The sequence below is a fragment of the Cavia porcellus genome, unplaced genomic scaffold (genome assembly GCF_034190915.1).
Source record: "Cavia porcellus strain 051 isolate PalLab524CR breed Dunkin Hartley unplaced genomic scaffold, mCavPor4.1 scaffold_9, whole genome shotgun sequence".
Taxonomy (NCBI): Eukaryota; Metazoa; Chordata; class Mammalia; order Rodentia; family Caviidae; genus Cavia; species Cavia porcellus.
This window is the reverse complement of record NW_026947492.1, coordinates 56,157,855-56,183,795: the sequence shown is the minus strand read 5'-3', so window position 1 is coordinate 56,183,795 and position 25,941 is coordinate 56,157,855. Positions and strand designations below refer to the sequence as shown.

At 37.5% G+C, this 25,941-nt stretch overlaps 1 protein-coding gene across 1 annotated transcript in view; it reads right to left on the bottom strand.

Moving 5' to 3' along the window:
- Gdpd4 (glycerophosphodiester phosphodiesterase domain containing 4) overlaps nt 1–25,941 on the bottom strand; it is a 98,033-nt gene that overhangs the window by 26,047 nt on the left and 46,045 nt on the right. The window contains exon 8 of the mRNA XM_063255658.1: nt 965–1,121. Within this exon, the coding sequence (XP_063111728.1) occupies nt 965–1,121 (157 nt within the window). The remainder of the gene's footprint in view (nt 1–964; nt 1,122–25,941) is intronic.

Below are 25,941 nucleotides of genomic sequence, written 5' to 3'. Positions count from 1 at the left end.
AAAGATAATTCCAAAGGTTATGGTTTTACTGTCACTGAGTTGGTATCTAATTTGGTAATCTGATTTCAGTTGGTTCCTCACTCCTCTTTTGAGTTTTGTCATCTTGCTTCCTTCTCTTTTCCTTCTCTCTCCTACCATCTCCTTTACACACACACACACACACACACACACACACACACACACACACTCACCTAATTTAGTATAACATATCTGTGAAACATAACCACCATTGCCCATGGTTCCCCTGAAGAATGATCTCTACTTAGCACAAATAGTTATTCCTATGAAGTTCCTATTATCTGAATTTCTCAAGGGGAACAATTCACTCTTGCCTCAGAATTATACTGTACAGAGTACATGATCTATATTTTATTAGTTTACCTTGTTCCAGAATTTCTCATCTTCACATCTCAGATTGAGTTAGACTATGTTTTTCTGTGCTCCTGAAGCAACCTGAGATTAACTCTAGTGTGTCACTTACCACAATGCACTGTAATTGTTGCTTATGTTAATCTGAATTCTATTAGGGATGGAGGTGTGCCCATTCACCATTATATTCCATGTGCCTAGGACTCAGTAGCTGCATGACAATAAGGAAACATGAATGGCACATTTCCTAGTCTGCCTCAGCTATAAAAGTGTGAGCTCAAAATGCCCAGGAAAATGGTACCTACATGGCAGACATATGTCAAAGGTTATCAAATGCTTGGGTAAAAAATAACTATATGACAAGAATAAGTTTACAAGTTTATATTCACTTTCTAGTGAATATAGAAAACAATAGTCACTGATTGAATTGCCAGAAAAGTCCCACTGCCAATGTTATGGTGCTGTTATAAAATTAGGAAGAAATGGAGTAAACACTTGTATATCTTCATCTGTGTTTTTCATCTCAAGTCACATACATGAACCCATGCAGAACAGGTATTCAGACAAGCTTGTGAAACCAGGGAATGTGTCTTACCTCTGGACGTAAGAACCATTTGCCAGCATTCAGCTTTGACAAGTTACTCCAAGGGAAGGAGGAAGGGTGATGATAGGCAGCCTTTGGCATGACCTCTCTGATATTGGTTGTTCTCCTCAAATCATAGTCGTGCATGAGAAAAGGCACTTGATCTATACTGCAGGCAGAGGAGGGAGAGAGGTGAAGGGGTGGGTAAGCCGAACCTTGGCAGGCAGAATCCCCAGAGAACCCTTCAAAGTCACAGGTCTTGCTAGTGCTCTTTCCTCCTTCTCATATGTCACCAGAGAACTTTGATATGGTGATTTTTCTGTCCCAGGGGCCAATCTTTAATGTAAGAATTATATTACTGATGGTAAAAAAGTAACCGCTATTCAGAGCTCTGTGGCATGAGGAGAGCAGCAGGTAAAATAGTGCCTAATAATAAGGCAAAGGGACAAAGCAGGGCCTGATGTCCAGAGGACTGTGCGAAGCGAGCTTCCATACAGTCTTTCCCGGGTTTCTCTGACCCCTTTCCCAGGGAGGTATTTTCACGGAGTATTTCTAATCCTAGACCTGCCACATCAGATAGTATCACTAGACAAGTTCCTCGTTCCGCCATCTACATTTTGCTTTGGATAGTCTATGATTTTATAAAGTTCTCTTGTCTTTGCTCATTAAAATATTCATGAAGAAAAGATCTAAAATGACCACAAGGAAGTAAGGGTAGAAATTTATCCCCTTACCACAAACACCTAAAAAAATACCAAAATAAAGGAAATCAGGAATCAAAGGATTCCAAGATGGATAAATGCAGGAGACCAAACTTTATTAAGGATTATTATAACCAAACTAGTGAAAAATATATGATTAAAACAAATTTCAAAAGTAGCTGGGGTGGAGAATAGTCATATATAGAAAGGAAGACAGAGAAACATATAACAGGTTTCTCATAAAAAAATTAAACAAGGCAAAACTACAGAACATTTTATATATCTACATATATATTAATAAAAGGATTCACATACATGTACATATATATACACACACATATAAATACACGCACACATTTTGGAAGGTTCAGGCATGTATGTCACATACTTTGACCTTTTCCATTCCCCATCACCCATTGTGTTCCACGCTTCCCTCAGTTTCACATGGGGAAGGATTCAAGGTGTATAATATATTTTTATTACATCCACCTCCCTTACTGCCAGCCCTTTCTCTCCCCCTTATTCCCTCCTTTTTACTTTCTTGTCAGTTTTTATAGTCCATTTATTAGAGAGGACATGTGCTATTTGTCTTTCCAAATCTGGCTTATTGCATTCAGCATGATGACCTCTCGATCCATCCATTTTCATGAAAATGATACAGTTTCATTCTTCTGGCTAAATAATACTCCATTGTGTGTATACACCACATTTTCTTCATCCATTCATCTTCTGAAGAGCATTAGACTGGTTCCATACCTTGGCTATTGTGCTGCAAATGGATATGCAGATGACTTTTTGCTTCAGAGTAGTACTGGTGGATCAAATGGGAGTTCTATTTTTAGTTTGTAAGGAATCTCTATCCTAACTTCCACATTGACTGTACTAAGTAACATTCCTACCAGCAGTACAAAAAGGACCCTTTATTCCTGCATCCTCATTAGCCTTCAGTGTCTTTTGATTCTTACCACTCTGAATGGGGTAAGATGAAATCTCAGTGTAGTTTTGATTTGCATTTCCCTAATGGCTAAAGGTATTAAACACTATATATATACATATATATATGTGTGTGTATATATATAGATAGAGAGAGAGTATATGTATTTGTACTTCTTTTGAAGTGTGTCTGTTCAATTCAATTTGCTCATTTATTGACTGGACTATTTGAGCTTTTGGTGGTTTTTTACTTTATTCTAAGTATTAAATCTCTGTCAGATGAGTAGCTGGTAAGATTTTCTCCTATGTGTAACTGTCTCTTCTCTAAGTTGTTTCTCTTCTTGTGCAGAAACTTTTAAATTTGACATAGTCCATTTTTTGATTCTTGCTATTATTTTCTGTGCTGAGTTTTATTTAAGAAATATTGCCAATGCTTATGGCTTCAATTGTTTCCTTTATGTTTTCTTTTAGCAGTTTCAGTGTGTTAGGTTGTATACATAGATCTTGGGTCCATTTTGAAATGATTTTTGTACAGGTTGAGACAGAGGGATCTAGTTTCAATGTTCTATAAATGGATATTCCATTTTATCAGCATCGTTTATTAAAGAGGCTGTCTGTTTCGCTGATGTATATGTTTGGTTCTTTTGTCCAGAATTAAATTGTTATAGTTGTGGGTTTGTTTCTATGTCCTCTATTCTGTTTCATTGGCCTATGTGTCTATTTTTGCACCCTTACTATACTTTTTTTGTTACTATGATTTTGTAGCATAATTTGAAATTGGGTATTGCTATTAGGGTACCTCCAGATTTGCTCTTTTTGCTTAGGATTTCTGTGACTATTCTGTGTGTTTTGTGTTTCCATGTGAATTCAGGAATTCATTTCTAGTGGAACATATTTTACATGTTGAAAGAAAAGAACAACTTATACACTTAGCAAAAATATTCTCTAGACATGAAGGGAAGTCAAAACAATTTCATACAGAGGCAAGATAATTCATTTCGGGGCTGTGGTTTAGCTCAGCGGCATAATTGCCTGCTTGGCAAATGTAAGGTCATGATTTCAATTCCTGGTACCAAAAAAAAAAAAAGATAACTCATTTCTAGCAATCCCTCACTGTAAGAAAAATTAAAAGAAATTATTAGGCAAAAAGAGAAATGACATCAAGTGGAAACTTGGATCTATACATAAAAATTAAGAATGTCAATACTGAAAATTTATGAGTAAATGTTAAAAAGTTTTGAAATATTTTTAGTCTTTTAAAAATAAAATTGCTTACTTAAAGCAAAAATAAGTAACAATGTATGGTGAGCTTCATGACTACACTGGGTTAAACAATGGGAAAGATAAAATGATAAGATACTGCTAAGCAACTTACATTTTGTTTAATGTATAGTCTTAAAGGAAGAAATTAAAGATGGTATTATAAATTCTAGCACAATCACTACAAAAAGAAAAGTATAGCTAATAAACCAATACTATGATCAAAGTCCTAAAAATGGCTCCAAAGGAAAAGAGAAAAAAAATAATAAAATTGTACCCCATTCACATGAGGTATAATTGAGGGGCGCTATAAAAAGCCAACAATCATGATAAATGTTCTTTCAACATAATATTTTAAAATAAAAATCAATATAAAGGCTTCCAGTAAAGATAGCAGATAGATAAGAGCAAATTACAGAGGCTCCCTGAGGCAGACAACTCAGATGCCAAAATAACACAGTGTGGGGAGTCCCAGACAGAGGGAGATGGATCCTCTCACCCAGGAAGAAACTAAAGCAAAAAGAACCAGTCAAACATGCAGTCCCGGGGCTACTATTGAGGCAGGTAAGAGTCTGTGCTCTCATGTGTGCGAATTCCCGCTGCTTCAACTCACTGGAACCGCAGTCACACTGAAGTGCAGTCACACTGAAGCTGGAGGCTGGAGAGCCCAGCAGAGAACAGATTTGGCAAGGGAGCTGCATCAACTTGTGGTGAGTGTGGGAATAAAACCTTTCCATTGGAAAAGGGCACCAACGGGTTGACATTTTGGAATCAGGCAGGACTGGCAAGAACAAGGAACAGCAGTGATTTCAGTCAGTTGTTCCCTTCCCAGACGAGATTGGTGGGGTATGCTTGGACTGGGTCACGCCCCTGCCTGAGACCAAGTAAGTTGTCCCAAACTAATTCCCTATGCACAGCACACACTAACACAGTGAAGTCCTCAGGAGGTTGACTGATCTGGAGGGCAGGAGCCAGCATATGCCACCCCTGTTTACACTTCAATAACACCCGGGAGTGGGCAGGATCACCTAGCCTGCATGCTTCAGAAGAACCAAAACCAACAAGGAAAGGGACTGGGACCTCCTCTACATGCCTGTATGGAAGAAACAAAGTATATGAGAAGAGGAATCAACAAGAAAAAGTCCTCAGCCTCCAACTCTGAGAACACTGATCCAGGAGAGGTAAATATAAAAGAGATTGAGGACAGCAAACATGCAATATCAGACACGGCATCAGTGGACATAAAGAGATATATTCAGGACCTCTTAGATGAGTTCAAAAGTGAAATATTTAACCAACTAAAGCAAGATATAAGTAAATTAATAAAAGAAATGCTAAGCATCTCTCAAGAAGACACAGGTGGAAGGTTGGAGGAACAGAACCAAGGAGAGAAACATTTGACGAAGAATATAAAGAAAATCTAGAATACATGAAGCAGGTTCAAAGAGATTACCAGGAAATAAAAAACTCCATTGAAAGCTGGCAAAACTGCTTGAAAGAAACTAAGGATAGATTGTCCAAACTGGAAGACAGGTTTGTAATATAGGATCAATGAAAGGAAAAATTTCTTAAACATAACAAGGAAACAGCAAGAATACAAAGGCTAGAAGATGACAAGAGGATCTATAACTTAAGAATAAAGAATGTGAATGAAGAAGCAGGGATACAAACAAAGGAACTACAAAGGCTATTCACAGAAATAATTAGGGAAACTTCCCAAGCATAGGAAAAGGAAATGATATTCAGATGTATGAGGCATACAGAACTCCAACCACCTACAACCAAAACAGAGTTACACTCAGGCATATAATAATCAAGATCCCAGAAACTCATGGCAGACTTCTCAACACAGACCATCAAATCAAGATGAGCTTGGAGCAAAGCACTCCAAGCCCTGAAAGAAAATAACCTCCAGCCCATATTGATGTACCCTGAAAAACTGTCTCTAGAAATTAATGGAGAAACAAGATGCTTCCAAGACAAAGAGGAACTGGGGGAATTCACGACCACCAATCCAACTCTACAAAGAATACTTCAGGCTATTCTAGAGAGAGAGAAAAGTATCAGGATTCCAAGAACAGTGACACAGAGGCCTCAATGAATGGAGCAGAAGTGGAATGAAGGAGAAAAGCAGACAACTAATGGCAGAAAACGATTACAACAAAAATGAGACAAAGAAGGTTGGCTATAATTTAATATAGATGGCCTTGATACACTAAAAAGAGAGATAGAAACACAGGCAGAGTAGATCAGGATATAGGGTCCACTGAGATGTTCTTTATAGGAAATATGATTAAGCTTTAAAAGGGTTTATGGACCAAAAATCAAATATGAGAAAACAATGCTCTATGTGACAGGGAACCAGAGAGTAATAGAGGCAACTAGATCAATATTTGCGGATAGGTTGGAAAGACAGGCTTTACTAAGTAAAGGAATACAACTAGAGATCAAGTCTAGGAGGGAGAAGATTTGGAACCACTTAGGTAAATAGCAGGTTGCCCCCCAAATCTAAAAACTTAGGGTGTTGGTGAGATCCAAAAATACTCAGTGAACCCTGTGGGAGTGAAAGGGGAGGAATAGTCTTAAAAAAGATGACAGAAGACATTGTTAATAGTGTATCAGGATTTAAAACCCATATTACTCACACCGCTCTGCTGAGAAAGATTTTATTCTGTCCCAGTTTGTCTACTAGCACTAGATCTGAGGGCACAGACAGCTATCCCCAAAATAGCACGATATAGTATGGTAATCATCCTAATTTCCTATTAACTTTATCTGAAGCCCTGTATAACTTATACTATTTTCTCATGACTGATCTTAGTTAAATCTCATTTGTTAGATTGCTGTTTGGTATCAATGGATTTTATTCAAAACTTATGATTGACAGTATCAAGTCTGAGAGTATAGGCAACTACCCTAAAGATGACAAGATTCACAATGATACCCATTCTGGTTTGAATATTACCTGTTTTTGAAGTTTTATACTATCTACAATGTTTTGTTTTTATTAATATTCTTATGTACTGCTATATTCAATTATGCCTGATGATATAGGCAATTCTATTGAAGATAACAAGAGACAACACAGTAACCTAACCATGGTAGAACTCTTGTACTGTGGTTTTATATGTCTTTTTCATTCCATGTGTTCATAGGAATATGTTTTGCTTTGTCTTGCTTTGTTTTGTTTCTCCCTCTCATATAGAAAGGGTAGAAATACATGTAGAGTCTCATGCATGCATAGAATCTATAAGCAGTTTATGTGAACTGATCTTATAACGCATGATGAAATGAACAACTACTTTGAAGAAAAAGAGACTCTATAGTACCCATTGCTGATCCTGTAGTGTCATGATGTGAAATGCAGTAATACTATTATTCTTTGTTCAGAGTGATTTTAGCCTGCTTTGGTTTGTTTAATCTCATCATAAATGAAGATATGGATAACTGCATGTATGTTTAAGAGTATAGGGTTGATAACCATATTACTAAGTTTTTGTTGGATAGTTGAACAGAACTGTTTGCAGTCTCGCTGTTTGAATTTCCACTTTGTATGTTTCACTTTTGAATCTTGAACAACTATTTGTAAGAAGACAATATGTAATCATCAACTAGAGATTTCTTACTGTTTATTTTTTCTTTGAAAGTATGTATTATTTCTACGTGTTTTTTGTTTTGTTTAGTCTTTCTTTAAATAAAATTTTTTTTAAAAATCAATGTAAAATTCAATGGTATATAATTTATAAATTTAAATATAAATAGGATTAATATTCCTGATTTTCCCTTTTATTTCAGGCTATAATACGGCTTGACATGGCACATTATCATTGAATGCTTGACATTTTGTTTAAATGTTGAAGGACAGGCAATACTTAGAGAAATTGCTGACCACACACACATACTTGTTAGACGTAACATTTAAATTTATTCCCTTTAAAGTGTAAAAAAAAGATTGAGTTAGTGTAGACAATGAATGGCATTCCAACTTAGTTTTTATGGACTCCTAGTGAAAGCTGGCAAGATTTCTCGGTTTAGTCCATACAAGAAGGTCAACATTGCTTCAGAGTCTGAGGCTTGCAGAAACAAACCACAGAAAATCCAATTCAGTGTTCTCCAGGGAGCTATGTGACTGGCTGGACTTGATGCTTCAACTTTTACTACAGGAATGGAGACAAGGTCTTTGCATGGAATCTTACCAGAGCCTCCCAAAGGCTTTCTCTCAGATGCATTACCACTTAATTATACTAAGCATTTGTTTCTAAGAAATAAACATTCCAGCGGCATTTTAAATGTTTATCAAAAATATGTTAAAATGAAAGTTTCATGTGGTTTCCTTCTGCTTGCATTGTGTATTATTCAGTTCTCCCATCACTAAAACACGATACCCAACATCCACCACTTAAAGGATAAGTAGTTTAATTTAGCTCATGGTTTTAGAAGATTCATGGCTGAAGGCTTCAAAGTGGAAGGGTAAAGCAAGACAAAGCTACTTAGTTCATTGGGCTCAGGATACACAGCAGAGGAAAAGTGTCAGAGAAAAAGGGCCCCTGACACAGAATCAAAGGCTACACCTCCAAGACCCACCCAACACATCTAAGTATGCTCCACCAATCCCCCAAGTGGATCACAAAGGCAATCATCTGTCTCCTCTGTTTTAGGGACTTGACAAACTTATATGAACCTCACTTGGACCTGTTTGCAGTACTAGCTGATATAAGATAAGCTGTCTTCCCCATTTTGGAAGATCAGCTAGCCTTTTGGATTTCACTGAAGTCATTTTTTGCAGTACTAGTTGGTGTGTGGGAGATAGCTGAGCTCTGATACCACCTAAGGGGCCTGTTAGCTATATACCAGTTGACTGGACAGCATGCAGCATTGATCTTATGACTAAAAAGCAGTTGATATACTTTTGTAGCAGTGCAGTGCCTATGTGTGGATTACATTTTAATGGAAGATGATCACTTGATATTTCTTCAAATTATCATATTCTTCTGTGGAATGCACCTGTTATAATTCGAGAACGTTGGAAGGCTAAGGTAGGAGGATTGGAAATTAAACCCCAGTCTGAGCAATTTAGTGACTCAGTGAGACTATGTCTTAATATTTAAAAAAATTAAATTAAAGGCTGAGGCTGCAGCTCAATGTGAAGGCTCTGGGTTCAATTCTCAGTACTGCCTCCCCATCTCCACCCCTCCCAAAAAAAAACCCTCCTCTTTTATAACTTGAATTTTTTTGTCAAAGATCAGGTAAATAGGATGAAATCCATTACATACAAGCTTTCATGCTATTTTCTAATGATTCTAAGAAAGAGGGAGCTAAATTTATGGTTCAGAGAGGAGAGAAAGACTTCACTCCCTTCCTGGACAGTAAGACTTAGGAGGAAAGAGAAAATGAAGAAATTGGTCTTTTAAATGTTTTAAATTTATAGCACTACCTGTTATGATTGATATACTGTATCAATTTGAGAAGTTTAACTGAGAGACTCAGCGGGGAGCCAGGATCCTTATTTTGTAAATATTCTCATCCTGTGCAAGAGGAGAGCACAGATTTTTGTGAGCGCTACACCTGCCCTGGAAGGTGAGGCTGTGACTTGTATACAATATAATGGAGAAGAAGAGGTTTGTTCCCTTTTTGCTGCGGCTGCTGCCTTCAAGTGCTGCCCCAGTATCGTCACCGAGCCTTGGAACTAGTTGATTATGGACTGGATTTTGGGTGTCAGATATTTTGTCTTAGCAATGAAAAAAAAAATGTTAAAGTAACCAAGACACTACCAGATCTCACAGACAATGGGAGAGCCACTGGAATTGCGTGTCATTCAAATTATGACAGGGAGACAGGAACAATCTCCTCCTCTAAGACCTGATAGGGAATTCAGTTTGGCTAGGAAGAATACTGTTTTGAGACAGAACAATATGAAGACAATTAATATATCTTTTATAGGGCAAAGAACCCCCAATAATCATAACCAGATAATGGAACAGGATAGTGATTCAGATGACAAATGGAGAGGCCCAATGATTCCCCTTGAGCTTACTGTGCCAAATGTAATTTCCCCAAGGGAGCTCTAGATACTTTAACAGTGGAGAAGTGGAGGGAAGACTTCCCCCGGGACACATGTGCTACTTACTCTGTACTCTCAATACTAAGGTGACTCAAAGTAGGAAAAAAGTGTCCATTGTAGGACTAACGCGAAATGCAACAAAAACCTTTCCTCCAACCTATGAAGTATCAAGTAGGAGGCTTACACTGAAAAACCAGTGTTCCTCTGCATGCTAGAATACCCGATTCCATTATTGGGACAAGAAACTGCGCCAACTAAATGCTCAAATTTTTTCTTTCCAAAAATACAAATGTTCTACCTTCTCAGTATGGGTAACCAAAAATTAAGCCTTAATGTCGTTCATACTGACAAATCAACAAAGTAAGATTGTATAGGACAGGACCCCAGGTTGAGCACTAAGTGCACAACCATTAAAACTTATCTAAAAGGGGTAGTTAGGAACTCAGAAAAAAAAGTACACCCTCAAGAAAGAGACTTTAGAAGGAATTCAGCTGGTTTTGCAGAAATTTCTTAATTCTCAACAAATTAGACCTTGTAATTCAACTTATAATATTCCAATTCTGCTAGTTAAGAAAACTCATACTGAGGGGATGGGGGCACAAAACAGTAGTCATGCACCTGGGAGGCTGAAGCAGGAGGCTCACAATTTCAAGAGCAGCCTGGTCAATTTAATGACACCTGTCTCAAAACTAAATTAAATTAAAAATAAAATAAAATGGGGCAGCCGTGTAACTCACTGTGAGAGCCCTGGATTCAGTCCCCAGGACTACAAAAAAATTTTTAAAGAAACCCCATATAATCGAGTGTATTATGGATTTGTTCAGGAGTTAATAACATTGTACAGGATGTTCACCCTCCTGTGAAAAATATTTACCCTTTATTGACTGTTACAGCTAAGAATTAAAAATGTTTTTCAGTACTGGATCTCATTCTTTCATATTCCACGTGAGGACAAATTTCAATTATTTTTTGCTCTTGAATGGCAAGATTCATTCTCAACAACCACCTTACAATACTGCTGCTTAGACCTTACAAACTGCCTACAACAATCTTACAATTACAACCTTATAATGCCTCAGGGTTCTGAAAACTTCCAGTCTTTGTGAGAGTTAAACCAGAGATTTAAGAGTCCTGCACTTGGAAAAGGGGGTCTTAATTAAATATCTTGATGATTTTCTGATAGCAAGACCTGATTGCTTGGATCCAACATGACTGAATAAAGGAGGATTCGCACTGGCAATTCTCCAAGGAAATCAACTAAAACCACAGGCAACTGGAAGAAAGGGAGGGACATACATCCTGATACCAAAATTAATCTGAAATAAGAGACTTGTATATCAAACAAAACCTAGGCACAGGACTTTATAAAACCATAAACCAGCCCACAAGGCTGCCTGTGGGTTTCCTGCTGGCAAAATAGGAGTAAGGACCACCATTCCTAGGAAGCTCCCAAAAAGAGAGACTACAAAGGGGTAGCAAACTCAAGTCACACAGGATAGACCTAGAGTATAAGGCCCCTTGCCTCGTTTGATTTTTGCAGTGCAGAGGATGCTGTAGCCTGGCAACAAATTTCACTGGCATGCACAGGCATGAGTGACTGCTCCTCCCTGGCTGGCTGCCAGGTTTTTTTTTCTTTCTTTTTCTTTTCCTTTTGCTGTCAAGCACCATAACCACTAACTGGAACCTCTAGCAGCAAGACATGATTATGAAAAATGTCTATCTAACACCAGAGTGCTATATTACCCCACACTCTGTGAATACAAAGTGCTATCCTGTAAGGCTCAGATTTATAACCAGGAGTAACTTACCTAGGGGTTTCAATTAATATAAAGAAAATAGACCTTAATGTCAAATTGGAACAAGCAGTCACCAATATCTAAATAAGATGCAACTAACATGGCAGGGTTCTGTTGAATTCGGTCTCCTACTTTAGGACTTACAGTTAAACTTCTTTACAAAATTTCAAAAGGGCTGGATTTGGAACACTTATAATGGCCTGTTGCTGCCAATGAACATTTAACATTGTCACACAAAAATTAACGTCATTGCCAGCCTCAGGGATCTCTAACCCTCAAAGCCCAAGTTGTTTATTTATGAGAAACAGAAAATAAGTTTAGGGGTACTTTTCAGATGCTTAGAGAGTCTCAATTTATAGATTATTTCTCCAAACAACTAGAACAGTCAGATGATAACCACTCTGCCTCCAAGTGGCCTTTGCCATTTTTGGTATCTTAGAAGTACAGAGAAGTTTACCTTGAAACAATCTATCATAGTTTTTGTACCTCATTAAAAACTGACTCAATTAGGACAAAAAGGAGGATACTGAATGACGGTGGGACAATTGGATAAACATCAGCTTATTTTGCTGGGCAACCAAATATTGTCTTGCAAACTGTTCCTAAATCCAGTCACCTTGCTTGAATAATGGAAACTGATTCTGATTTGGAATAGAACTGCTTCAGAATTCTTAAAGGAGTCTATTCAAGCAAGCTGGATTTGACAGATCAACCCTAGCAGCATACAGCTGGGAACTCTACACAGTGAGAGGAGAGTCATGGAAGAAGCATGACGATGATCTGAGTATGCTCTAGTAATGCTGGATAACATCTTAGAAGCCTATGCCCCCTCAGTCAGCACCTCTGTACAAAAGCTAAGTGTATTCACAAAGGCTTTACACAAGCAAATACCTATACTGATTCCAATATGCCATTATTGGAATGAATACACATTGATCTATTTGGAACAAAAGAGGGCTAATAAAGAAATAAGGGCATCAATTGTCTGATGAAAATATGGGTCTTATTGGAAGGAATTGCTTTATCAGCCCAAGTGGCTACTATATATTATCCAAAATACCTAGAGGTTTGACTTCCAAGTGATTAGAAAAAATTAGAAAGCTAAAAGATGCACAAAGCAAGCTGCTAAGGAGAAAGAACTTACTGGGGTTTTATTTTTTTCCTTCTTATAAGCCCAGACTGGCCTCAAACCTGTGATGATCCTGCTCCCTCCGCCTCTAGAGTGCCGAGATTACAGGTGTGTGTGGCTATGCCCAGCTGATGTGTCAAATTTTAAAACACTACATGAAGGGACACATTATGCCAGTGACACACTAGCAGATTTAATACAGCCTTACTTGAGAAGTCCACACCTTCAAAAAATCTGTGTGAAAAGGCTTACACAATGATGCTATGCATGTACAAAAAATAACGTCCAAACCTTTTATCTGTAAAAGGGTACAACATAAAGGGCCAGGTCTTCTTATAGACCAGCAAATCAGCTTCACTCAGGTGCTCAAAATAGAAAGTTTAAATTTCTACTAGTATTCTATTAGGACATTTTCTCAGATTGAGTAGAGGGATACCTTACTAGACTTGAAAAAACAACAGAAGTAATTAAATTCTTGTTCAAGGAAATTATTGCCAGTTTTGGACTACAGAACTCTAGTCAGTGTGATTTTGAGTTAGTTTTTGAAGTTACTCAAAAGTTAGTAAATCTTTACAAATAACGTAGAAACTGCACTTAAAATAAACACCATACTCCATGGGAAAAATCAACCGTATCTTAAAGAGATACTTAAAACAAATGCAACAAAATGTTTGAATAAACTTTATCAAGAGATGCATTTAAAATGAGATAAAATTTTGCTTACTGCCCTGCTTAAATTAGCATAACCTCCCTGAAGTGGGCTCGAATTGAATTGCTTTAAGATTGTATATGGGAGATCCTTTCTAGCCTCTGTGGTAGGTGTCTCACCTTTTAAAATAGTAAGTGAAGCTAGGATTAAGCAGTATGTATAACAATTGGGTCAGCTAGCAACTACTTTGCATCAGTTTATTCTTTGCAGAGTTGCCCACCCCATGGATGAACTGTTTTGTCTCTTCTGTTGTGGAGACAAGATACTGATGAAAATCTGATAAACTCAGGGTCTTAAAAGCTGGTTGAGAAGGAATGCATTAACAACCCTTGTTTCACTGAAGCTCACAAGAATTGAGGCTTAAGATTCATCACCTTATAATAAAGCAAACTACCAAAGCAGCTCTCCCTCTCTGGAAGGTATCCTCAGTGGAATTATTTTGACCTCCCCTCCCTAATTCTTTATCATCCTATCCCTTTTACCCAATACTTATTTATGGGTCTCTTTCTGCCTTTTTCTTATTTTTAAAATTTACCTTTAAAACAAATTTGACAAAATATTTGAATTTGGACAAATTCTTTTTAGTAAAATAAAAAATATTTTTAAAAATAGAAACATAACTCCCTACTTTTTTAAAATAGAATTTTTCCCATATTGTAAACTCTAAAAAGAAGTCTCACCCTAAATAAATAGCATGTTAACTGCTATTTAGTGATCTTTTTTTTAAACCCAGAACATCTGGTGGCCTCTTTTCTTTGATTGTCATTAACTACTGCAAAGCATATGAATTAATTTGCAGAAAAATAATGCATCTTTATAAAAAGAAAATATGGGTGCTAGCCCCAGGAGGTCTGGGTCCATGGAGAAGTTCTGGGGAAGAAGAAATAGAGATATGCTGTATGCTTTAAAAAGGAAGATCCCACCCTATGCATAGAGTTTTTTTGTCCATTTTCTCATAACTGGCTGGTGGTTCCATTGGTGTGGGCGTGAGGTGAAGTAGGTCATGCAGAGGAGCACAGTGGATCAAAGATGGTCAAAGAAATAGTGAGGGAGAGGTCAGTGCCCAGACAAAAGCCCTCCTTTCACTTGGCCCCACCTTCTGTTTCCATCACCTAACAATAATGCCATCAAATTATGACCTCACCAATGATTAATCCACTTGATTAAGTTGGAGTCCTCAATTTCTAGCCATTTCTTCAAAATCCTATCAGTTGGTAATCAAGCCTTTAGCACGTGAGTTTCGATGGCCATTTCAAATGTAAACTATAGAGTTAGGCTGTGGCTCAATGGTGGGGTATTTGCCTAGCAAGCTCAAGGGCCTGGGTTCAATTACCCAAATTCAGTACCCAATTTTTTTAAATTTAAAAACAAAGTTTCAAATTCAATTCCTTAGCAATGCTATAATGTTATAGTGAAGAAGGTTATTGTAAAGAATTGGCACTAATCAGTTTCTGAATTTGTTCAGATTTTATTGGTTTTACATGTACTACTTTGTGTGTACTTCTTTTCATGTACTTCTTTAGTTCTGTGTTAGTTTTATCACATGTACAGATACATACTAGTAAAGAGATAAGAACTTTACACTGCTTTGATAGTTACAGCCACCTGTCTCATTATTTCACCTCTGGCAACTCCATTTTACTCTTGTCATTTTGAAAGTAATACATAAACATAATCTTATAACATATAACCTTTTGAGACTAGCTTTATTCATTCAAAAATATTCCCATGAGATCCATCCAAATTACAGCATGTTTCAATCATCCATTCCTTTTAGTTGTTTAGTGATATTTCATAACATATGAATGAACAATAGCTTTTTGCTTAAAGATTTACAGGTTGGAGGACTCTGGTAGATTTGGCCTTTTATGAATAAAGCAGCTATGATAAGTAAATGTTTTTGTATGAAGACTGTTTTCCCTGATACGGAATAAAGACACAGGAGTACAACTTCTAGGTGTGTGGTGCTACAGTTTCAGTCGTGAATGTCTCCAAAGGCCAGTATGCCAAGGCTTGGTCCAGCCTGCAGTTCTAGTGGGAGGTCGGAATCTTTAAGAAGTGAGATCTGGTGGACGGTAGTTAAGTCCGTGAGTCTTCCTCTCCCTCTTCTTCTGCTTTCCTCTCCCTCTCCATCTTCCTCTTTCCTCGTTCTCTTCTTCTAGCCACCAGGAGGTGAGCAGCTAACTCCACTACCAACTTTGATCCACCAAACAGTAACTGTCGGAAACTTTGAGCCAAAATAAAGCTTTTCCCTTCTTAAGTTGATTTATTTCAGATTATTTTTCTCAGCTATGGAAAGATAACTAACAATACTGTAACACATACTTAGCTTTGTAAGAAACTGCCAATTTTAACCTAAATGGTTGTATCATTTTACATTTCCAACAGCAAAATGTTTGAGTGATCCAATTTGTCTGATAGCATTTAGTGTCCTTATTAAATTTTATATTAATGTTTAATGGACACAACCCTCCCCCCCAAATTGTACATATTAATAGGCAATTAATGATTCTTTGATACATGACTACCTTGCATAACATCAGGTTAAATATGTCTATCTCCTTGAACTATTATTTCTCTATCGTAAAACATTAAAATCTCTTTCCATAAATTATGGAAATACACTGGGTATTATCATTATCCATAGTCATTATACTGTGCAGTAGCACAAAAGAACTCCTTATTCCTACCAAATATAACTTAGCACTCCGTTGATCGACTTCTCTACCTTTCTCCCCCTCAGCACTGGTGCCTACCATTCTACTCTCAACTTTCATAAGACCTTTTTTAGATTTTAAATATGCATGAGATCCTGTGGTACTTGTCTTTCTGTCTTATCTTACTTAAAATAATGATCTTCAGTTCCATCCATGTTGTCATAAATGACAGATTCTCATTCTTTTTATGGCTGAGTAGTATTCCAGTGTGTACATAAGTATAATTCACATTACTACCACTGTGAAAACTTCTCTTTTCTCCACATCCTTATTATCACTGTTTATCTTTTGTCTTTTTGGTAATAGTCATCCTTACTGGAGTGAAGTAATAGCTCATTGTGTTTTTGAGTGGCATTTTTCTGTTATTAGTAACATTAGTAACAAATGATCCATGGATCATTTGCATGTATTCTCTATTTGGGTCTATATTTTAATTTAGGCTGTTTTATTGTTAGCGAGTTTTTGGATTTCTTATATATTATGGGTATTAAGCTCCTTTTCAGGTATTTACTTTGCAATACTCTCATTTAGAAGGTTGTCTCTACATTCTAACAATTGTATCCTTTGCTCTGCAGGAACATTTAATTTGATGTAATCCCATTTGTCTACCTTTACTTTTGTTTTCTATCCTTTTTTAGAGAAAAAAAAGAATAAAGGAAAAAGGGTATGAATGATACAGAATTTCAAAAAAAATAGTAACACTAAGAAATCACTAGTTGGAAAATGGCAGCTTGCTAGGGGGCTGGATGCAGAGTCTCCGGAGAAATCAGATCAGATGCTAGAATATAACAACATGGAGAGGGGCCAGATGAATGGATAACAATTCTTATTAACCAAAGAAGTAACTGAAGGGAAAAATAAAACTAGGAAGAGGAAGGAAAAGCACAATTGGAGAGTGCAGCCCGATGTGTTTACCGAGCCTTGTTCTGTGCTATACTAGGCGCACCCGGAGGATCTAAGTTCGTGCTCAGACCACGGCTGCCAATAATAGGAGTCTGCAAATCCCAGACTCTTAATGGGAGGACACAGCACAGTGAGCAATGGATCCAAGGGGAAAAGCTGTATTGGTTCTTGGTGACTGCATGTGGCGCAGTGTGCAGTGGACCAAATAGGAAGATCTGCATTGAGTCCCGGTGAGTACTAGGGACTGGGCCCCGTGGCTGCTATCGCTGACTGGAGAACATCTTGGAATTGGGCAGAGCCTGGAGCCACAGCGGCATCAGTGACACAGAGAGGACTGGTGGAGGACATCTTGGAGTTGGGCAGAGCCTGGCACCATGGTGACATCAGACAGTCACCCCTGATGCAGAGAGATCTGGTGGAGGACATCTTGGAATTGGGCAGAGCCTGGGGCCGTGGTGACATCAGATAGTTGCCTCTGGTGCAGAGAGGTCTGGTAAAGAACAGCTTGGATTTGGGCAGAGCCCTGCACCGCAGTGACATCAGTCAGCCACCCCTGGTGCAGAGAGAAATGGCAGGGTCTGCTGGGGCTGAGCCATGCCTCTGGTTGGGATCCAATAAGCAGACAGAAAATTGTCGCGACTCTGTGACATCCACAAGGTACAGCCTAATTTGTACCATCCCTACATTCCTGCCTACCTCAGATAACAACAAATTGGAGAGGGCAGCAAAAACTCCAGTCAGCACACTAGGGAAAGACCCTAAGCAATACAGAGAGGGCCAGAGACCCCTAGAACACACCAGTCTGAAAGAAACCAGAAACATGACAAGAGATAGAAATAAAAAAAAATCTCCAGCTGCTAAACCTGGGAAAATAAGCCCAGGAGAAGTAAATACAGAAGAGAACCAGCACAGTAACCATCCAATACTAGACACACCATCAGCCGATATAAAGAAATACCTCCATCACCTTATAGACGAATTTAAAACTGTACTTCTGATCCAAGTGAGGCAAGATATAAAGAGATTAATTAAAGAAATGATAAGCCCCTCCCAAGAGAACACAGATGGAAGAACAGAAGAAATCAGAAAAGAAAGAGAAACCTCTGATGAAGAATTTAAACATAACCTAGAATACATGAAACAGATCCAAAGAGATTACCAGGAAACTAAAAACTCCATTGAAAACTGGCAAAATGCCTTGACAGAAACTAAAGTTTGCCTTTTGAAACTTGAAGAGAGATTTATGATATATGATCATTAAAAAAGACCTCTTAAAAATAACGAGGAACCAGAAAGAAAAAATTCAAAGGCTAGAAGATGACAAAAGGATACATAACTTAAGAAAAAAGCACGTGAGCAAGGAAGCAGGAGCAACCAAAAATGAACTACAAACAATATTCAAAGATATATTAAAGGAAAACTTTCCAAGCATAGGAAAATGAAATGATATCCAGATAAATGAGACATACAGAACTCCAGCCACCTACAAACAAAACAGATCTATACCCAGACATATAATAATGAAGATTCTAGAAATCCACCAAAAGAACAGACTACTGAAAGCAGCCAGGGAAAAGAAGCAGATTACCTACAATGGGAAAATTATCAAAATAACAACAGACTTATCAACACAAGCTCTCAAATTCAGAAGGGCCTGGGGAGAAATTATCCAAGCCCTGAAAGAAAATAATTTGCAACCAAGACTGATATATCCAAAAAAACTCTCTCTCAAAATTAATGGTGAAATAAGATGTTTCCAAGACAAGGAGGAACTGTGGGAGTTCATGGCCACCAACTGAAACCTACAGAGAGTGCTGAAGGACATTCCAGAGAGAGAGAGGAAGGGATACCAGGATTGAGCAACAGTGGCAGAGAGGCCTCAATGAACAGGGCAGACAGTGGAATGAGGGAGTAAGGTGGACAAATTATTGCAGTAAAGTGGAGTAGCAGACATGAGGCAAAGATGGTAAGCTATAGTTTTTAATATAGATAGCCTTGATACACTAGAATAAAAAAAAGGCAGAGGTCATTGTTAATAGTGTATCAGGATTTAAAAGTCACAGTAGTCTTATCTCCCTGTTTAGTTTGAATTTAATTTGTTCCGGTCTGTCCACTCATATCAGATTTGAGGGCACAGACATCTAACCCAAAAATAGCAGGTTATACCATCGTAACTATCCTTAATTTCCTATTAACTTAAACTGAAACCCTGTATTACTTACATTATCTTACTATGACTGATCTTATTTGAATCTGATTTGTTAGATGGCAGTTTTGCCTTGGATGATTTTATTTGAATTTGGTATGCTTGATAGTATCAAGTCTAAAAGTAGAGGCAACTACTCTGAAGATGACAAGATGTAAAAGATATCCATTCCGGTTTTGATTATCAACAGCTCTCAAGTCCTACAATGCTTTCAAAGTTGTGTTTTTATAAAAATAGCTATGTAATACTATGCTTAACTATATTAAGCCTGATGATGTGGACAAGTCTATTGACAATAACAAGAGAAAGCATAGTAACTATGGTAGATCACCTAATATTATGGTCTTACGTGTCTTTTTCAATGCATGTTTTTCTAGGAATTTGTTTTGCTGTCTTGTTATGATTTGTTTTTCCCTATAATACAGAGAGGATAGATATACACATAGAAATTCACACATGGGAAGAATTTTTAAAAGTATTTATGGAAACAGATTATATAATTCAAGATGTAATGAACAGATGCTCTGAAGAAGAGATACTAAGAAACGCAATGCTAATTCTGTAGCATTATGATATAAAATCTAGCAATACTATTATTCACTGTCCAGAGTGATATTAGTCCTGTCTCTTAAGTTCTATTTCAGCATACGTAAAGATAAGGGCAGCTACTATGAAGAGAATGGGAGACACTATGGTAGTCATTATTGTCTTCCCCAGTATCAAATCTTGAAGACTTAAAAAGCCTTCATCATCCTGTAATGATTTGATTAGTTCTATAATATGCAGTATGTATTCAATGTCTGTGAAGATAGGGACAACTATTTGGAAGAAAACTAAAGACAATAAGATAGACAGTGAAGATCTCCAGTGGACTTGCTTTGAAGCCTGTATTTCTTTAAATTGTTTCTTTTTGAACTGTTTTGTTCTGTTTTGATATGTTTAATCTTACCCTCTTTAAGATAAAAAACAAGTGTGTAGGACTGATAACCATATTACTAAGTTTTTGTTGGATCATTGAGCAGAACTGTTGGCAGTGTCACTATTTAAATGTTACTTTACATACTTTAATTTTGTAATCTGAACAACTATTTCTAAGATGACAATATGTAACTTATCAACTGGTGATTTCTTACTGTTTATTTTTCTGTAATTCTGTATTATTTCTACCCTCTCGTTCTCCATGGTTTTTTTTTTGTTTGTTTCTTTCTTTTTAAATAAAAAAAAAGAAATCACTAGTTGATAAATTATATATTGTCATCTTAGAAATAGTTGTTCAAGTTACAAAGTCAAAGCATAAAAAGTAAACAGGCAATCAAACATTGACAGTGCAAATCATTCTGTTAGATGATCCAACAAGAACTTAGTAGTATGGTTATCTATCTTATACACTTAAACATACATACAGTTATATCCTTTAGAGCATTTTCTTTCCCTTTCATTTGTACAGTATCTATTATACATTTTGGATCTTGTTTCTCTTTCAGTTTTTATTTTTTATACTAGAGACAATGTGATATTTACAAATATGAGTCTTATGTATTTCACTTCTGAGGATAGCCTCAAGTTGCCTCCATTTACATATAAAACCTCAAGACGATCCTTTTTTATGGCCCTATAATATCCCATTGTATAAAAATACTACAACTTTTTCATCTATTCCGCAGTTGATAGGCATTTTGGTTGTTTCCAAGATTTAGTTATTATAAACTGTGCTGCTATAAACATGGGGCAACATGTATCATTGTGGCATGACCTTTTCAATTTTCCTGGGAAAATACACAGGAGGGGAATAGCTGGATTGAATGGAACTTCCAATCCTAGTTTTTTTGAGAAATCTCCACACTGATTTCCATAGTGGCTGCACCAGTCTACACTCCCACCAACAATGGAGCAGTGTTCCTTTTTCCTTGCAACCTCGCCAACATTTGTTATCAGTTGATTTCTTGATGGCAGCCATTCTTTCCAGAATGAGATGAAATCTCAATGCTGTTTTAATTTGCATTTCTCAAATGACCAGTGATGGTAATATTTCTTCATGTATTTATTTGCCATTTGTATATCCTCATCTGAGAAATGTGTGTTCACTGGGGATTTAGCTCAGTGGCATAAGCGCCTGCCTGGCAAGCACAAGGTGGTGTGTGAGTTCTATCCCTGGTACCAAAAAAAAAAGAAAGAAAGAAAGAAAGAAAAAGAAAAAGAAAAAAGAAATAAATATGTGTACATCTCAGATGTCCATTTTTGTTTTCTATTCTTTAGCTGCCTTGTCCTCCCAAAATTCTTGCTCACTGATGTCCTAAAGCATTTCCCCTGTGTTTTCATCTGATAGTTTCATAGTTTTGAATAATCTTTAATCTATCTACACTTGGTTTTTGTAATTGGTGCAAGATTGGGATCTAGTTTAATCCTTAAGCACAGTGGATACCCAATATTCCCAGCACTATTTATTGAAAAGGCTAACCTAACTCAAATGCGTGTTCTTAGCACCTCTGATTAGAATCTGTTAGTTATGGATACTTGGGTTTATTTCCAGGATCTCTATTTTGTTTCACATATCTGTATATATTTATGCCAGTACCATGCCTGATTTATCTGTGTGCTATACTTTATTTTCCTTTCATCCCAGCACCTCTTTTCTGTTCATGCCACATTTTTTTGCACCTGCCCTAAGTACTACTTCCCATGTTATTCAATAAATGTAGCTGCTTTTCTTTCACCATTGGAATAACCTAAGAGAAGGTCCAAATTGTGGAGATGTGTATCTCTGGATGTACTTTCTAACAGGAAACCAAGTGGAGCGTGTCAGCTCTCAAAATCTTTTTCCTTTTATCAATAAAAGTTTATGGGCAACTGATGCCATGAACATGAAAGAATGAAGGTTCTGCAGCAGTGCTGGAATGTCCCTGGATCCTGACCATGGGTTCAGCCAGCCATGGCTGTCAGTCCCTCTTCCCAGGTGATTTCCAGGATGTACTGCTCTCAGGTGCACGAGCTTACATCCCTTCATGGTTATCCAAACTGTCACAAGCCACTTAGTTTCTCAGGTTCATCTGCTCACGAGTGACCAAAACAAAGGAGGCCATACATTTGGGCAAAAAGGAAAAGGATCATCTGAAGGTAGTTCTGAGGCTATGGAGGGGCCTCTTTGCCTCAAATCATCACCTCTCCTTTTACAGCTGGGAAAGGGCTTTTAACAGTAAGGGACAGAGAGGCGAGGAAGCACAGAGAGTTAATGCAGTGCTCCACACTGGCTTCATCACTGTTGTCTGCCTTTAGTTAATTGTCCCCTTCCTTATGAAAGGAAACTGGAATCCAGGCTTCCTGGCATCAACATCTGCATATTCTGTTCCTTCATCTTGGCTGAGGAGAGGTAGGGAAGGCCGTTCATGTCCTAGGCTTCAAGAAACCACTTGTTTCTAAAGAAAAAAAAAATCTAACTTTTGAAGTTCTATTTTGCAGTGCTACTTCCAGAAGTGTGATTTGAACAAGGAGATGGACTGTTCTGGCTCCAGCGCTGAAAACTTTAGGGAGAGACAGGTTTATGATCTTGCTACTTATCAGCAGTTATAAGCTGCCATATGATTAGTTGTGACATTGGTCCTGGCTTAACTACTGGAGTAGTAACCTTTGACTATGATGAAATAAGAGTGCTAATCAAAGATTTAATAGGGACTGTGATATTCTGAGGTGCACTGATTCTTGTAGATGTTTAGGACGTTGGAGATGAGGCATCAGAGGTTAAAGACATTGGGAGACTGATTAGATGCCTGGGCTTGTGTAGAGAGCTTGAGCAATTGCAAGCTGATCAAAAATCAGAGTTGTTATAGTAAAAGCGCATCTGCTAGCACATGGTCTAGCAGTAAGAAACACATGAACTACAGGGTACAGTGAAGCTGTGTCACATCTGCTATAAGAACGTCATTGTTTTGGATATGTCCACGTTAAAATTATTACTGTCTTTCCCCTGCCTTGCCAAGTAATAGTAATGGCAGGTAAGACAAGGATAGGCTGATTTGGGTTGCTATTTTTTGATATCTAGTTTTCAAGGCTGATTATTTTTCAGCTAGGTCTGATTTTCAGGGAAACAAGGAGCTGCAGTGTGACTTGGAAAGCAGGAAGAAACTAAGCATATTTCGGTCACAAAGTAAGAGAGGTATTATTGACTGTGGAACAGGAGAAATAGACAATAGATGTTGGAAACGTAAATGTGGGATTTGGTCTAGAGGCAGAAGACAGAGGACCTGTACAAAACTGTGATACCAATTTGCCTCCTGTTTTCTGTGCAGGACCAGAAGAGGTAGGGGTAGGCAACTTTGATAAACTGTTATGGTTTGTATCTAGATATCCCCCAAAGCCTTATGCAGCCATAGGTGGTACTTTTCAGAAGTGGCTGGTCACTTGCTGCTAGCTGTTCTGCCTGTCTGCTCCATGATGCCCCTCTCCCATGCCACCCTACCTTGGAGCCAGCCAACTATGAGTGAGTATCTCTACAAATTGAGGGAAACAAATCTTTCTTTCTTTAATTTTGGGTGTTGGTATTTTGTCTCAGCAATGAGCAAAGTAACTAAGACAGAACTGTTACTGAGAATGGGGTCATTATTGAGATATTACTCAGCCACATGTTATAGGAGTCTTTAGAACTAACTTGTGAGAAGAGTTTGGAAAGGTGTAGATGCTGGCTAAACAAGCAGTCCTGGAATGCCTTAAGCTGTACCTAATGGGAGATGCTGGTCAGAGCTCAGAATGCTGACAGAAATGATACTGGTAATACCAGGCTTGGAAGGTTTCTGCTTGGAAGAAGGGCTGCATTTTAGCTGTTGGACTGCAGACAATGTGTGTTATGTCTTGGCAGAAAGTTTGTCTGCAGTTTGCTCATGTCCAGAGACTTTCCATAAGACTGAGATTAAGGGCGGCAGACTAATCCAGCAGAGGAAATTTCAAGACATTCTAAAGTTGAAGCTATGACATGGCTGCTGTGGGGGCCTTTTAGACAGATTTATATTGATAATCAAGAGCAAGAAACCCAGAAGAATGGTTTACAATGTTTTGAGTTTGGCCAGAAAGGAAGCTCCGATAGAGCTGAGTACTACAAAGACGGAGCAAAGGAGAACTCATTCAGTGAGAAGGAAGGGGACACAGCATTTCAAGAACCAACAGGACTCCAGCCTTTAGCAACCTCTGAGTTGTAAAGGTGAAAGACGTGTCTTTAAGAAAAAAGCTCCAGAGTACCATGTTCCAGAACAGTGGTGGCCTAGAGAATTTGTTCCTCAGGATTGGGTTCAGAGTGTTCAGCAATCTAGGCACTCAACTCCTACAATCAAAATGAAGAAAGCCCAGCTACTGCTCCAGCTGGCAGCAAACCTTGGCATCATTCACATAGTGCTGGTTTTAAATGCATGCATAATGCAAGAATTACAGCTTCTACCCAGATATCAGAAGACCCAACAGGCAAGACACTACTTCTGTTCTTTCTTATTTTTTTAACTTTTGATTTAAAATCTATTTTGTCTGATGTAAATATAGTCATTCACAGAATTCTATTTGCATGAAATATCTTAATCCATCCTTCATTTTCAGTCTATACATACAGATAGAGGTGAAGTGAGTTTTCTGTAAACAACAGATAGTTGAATAGTACTTGATAAACCATTCAGTCACATTACAGTGTCTTTTAATCAAACAATTTAATTCATGTACATCAAAGGTAGTTATTGATTAGTAAGGTCTTATTGCATCATTTTATAATTTGTTTTCTACTTTTATTGTAGTTCCTTCCTTTCTCCACATGTTAATTTTCTTTTGTAGTTAAGCATTTTACTATATTACAGTGTTTTTATTCCTCTTTGTTTATCACTTATGGCTTGTATATTCTACATTTTTATTTTTTGGTCACAGTGAGGCTTATGAAAATATTTTTTGATTATATCAACCTATTTTAAAATGATAGCAACATAATATTATCACAAAAAAGAAGTAAAAAAGAGAAAATACAATAAACTCAAAATTTGCATTGCATTCCTTCCCAATTTTGAAACTTTGATGTTCATTTTATATCTTTCTATATTTCTTATGTCACTTATTAATATGTTTTTTTTTTAGCCTTCAGTCTAAATATATGAATGGTTTACACACCATGTTTATAGTATTACGGAATTATGATTTTTTTGTTTGTCTTTTTGAGACAGGATCTTGTTATGCAATGCAGGCTGGCCTTGAGCTCACTTTGTAGCTCAGGATGGCCTGGAACTCACAATAATCCTCCTGCCTCTGTCTCTCAGGTGCTGGAATTATAAATGTGTGCCACAACACCAGGCTGAGAATTATGAATTTATGTACTTACTCTTACCTGTGAGTTTTATACCTTCTGATGTTTTCTTCTTATTCATTAACATCTTTTTCAGTTTGAAGAACTTCCTTTAGCACTTTTTACAGGATGGGTCTTGTAGGGCACGTATCAGCTTTTGTTTGTGTAGGGTTATTTTTATCATTTCCGAAGGATAGTTTTACTGGGTAGAGTAAGCTTGGTAGAGTTGGTTTTTGTTTGTTTGTTTGTTTGTTTGAATTGGTACTTTGAAAA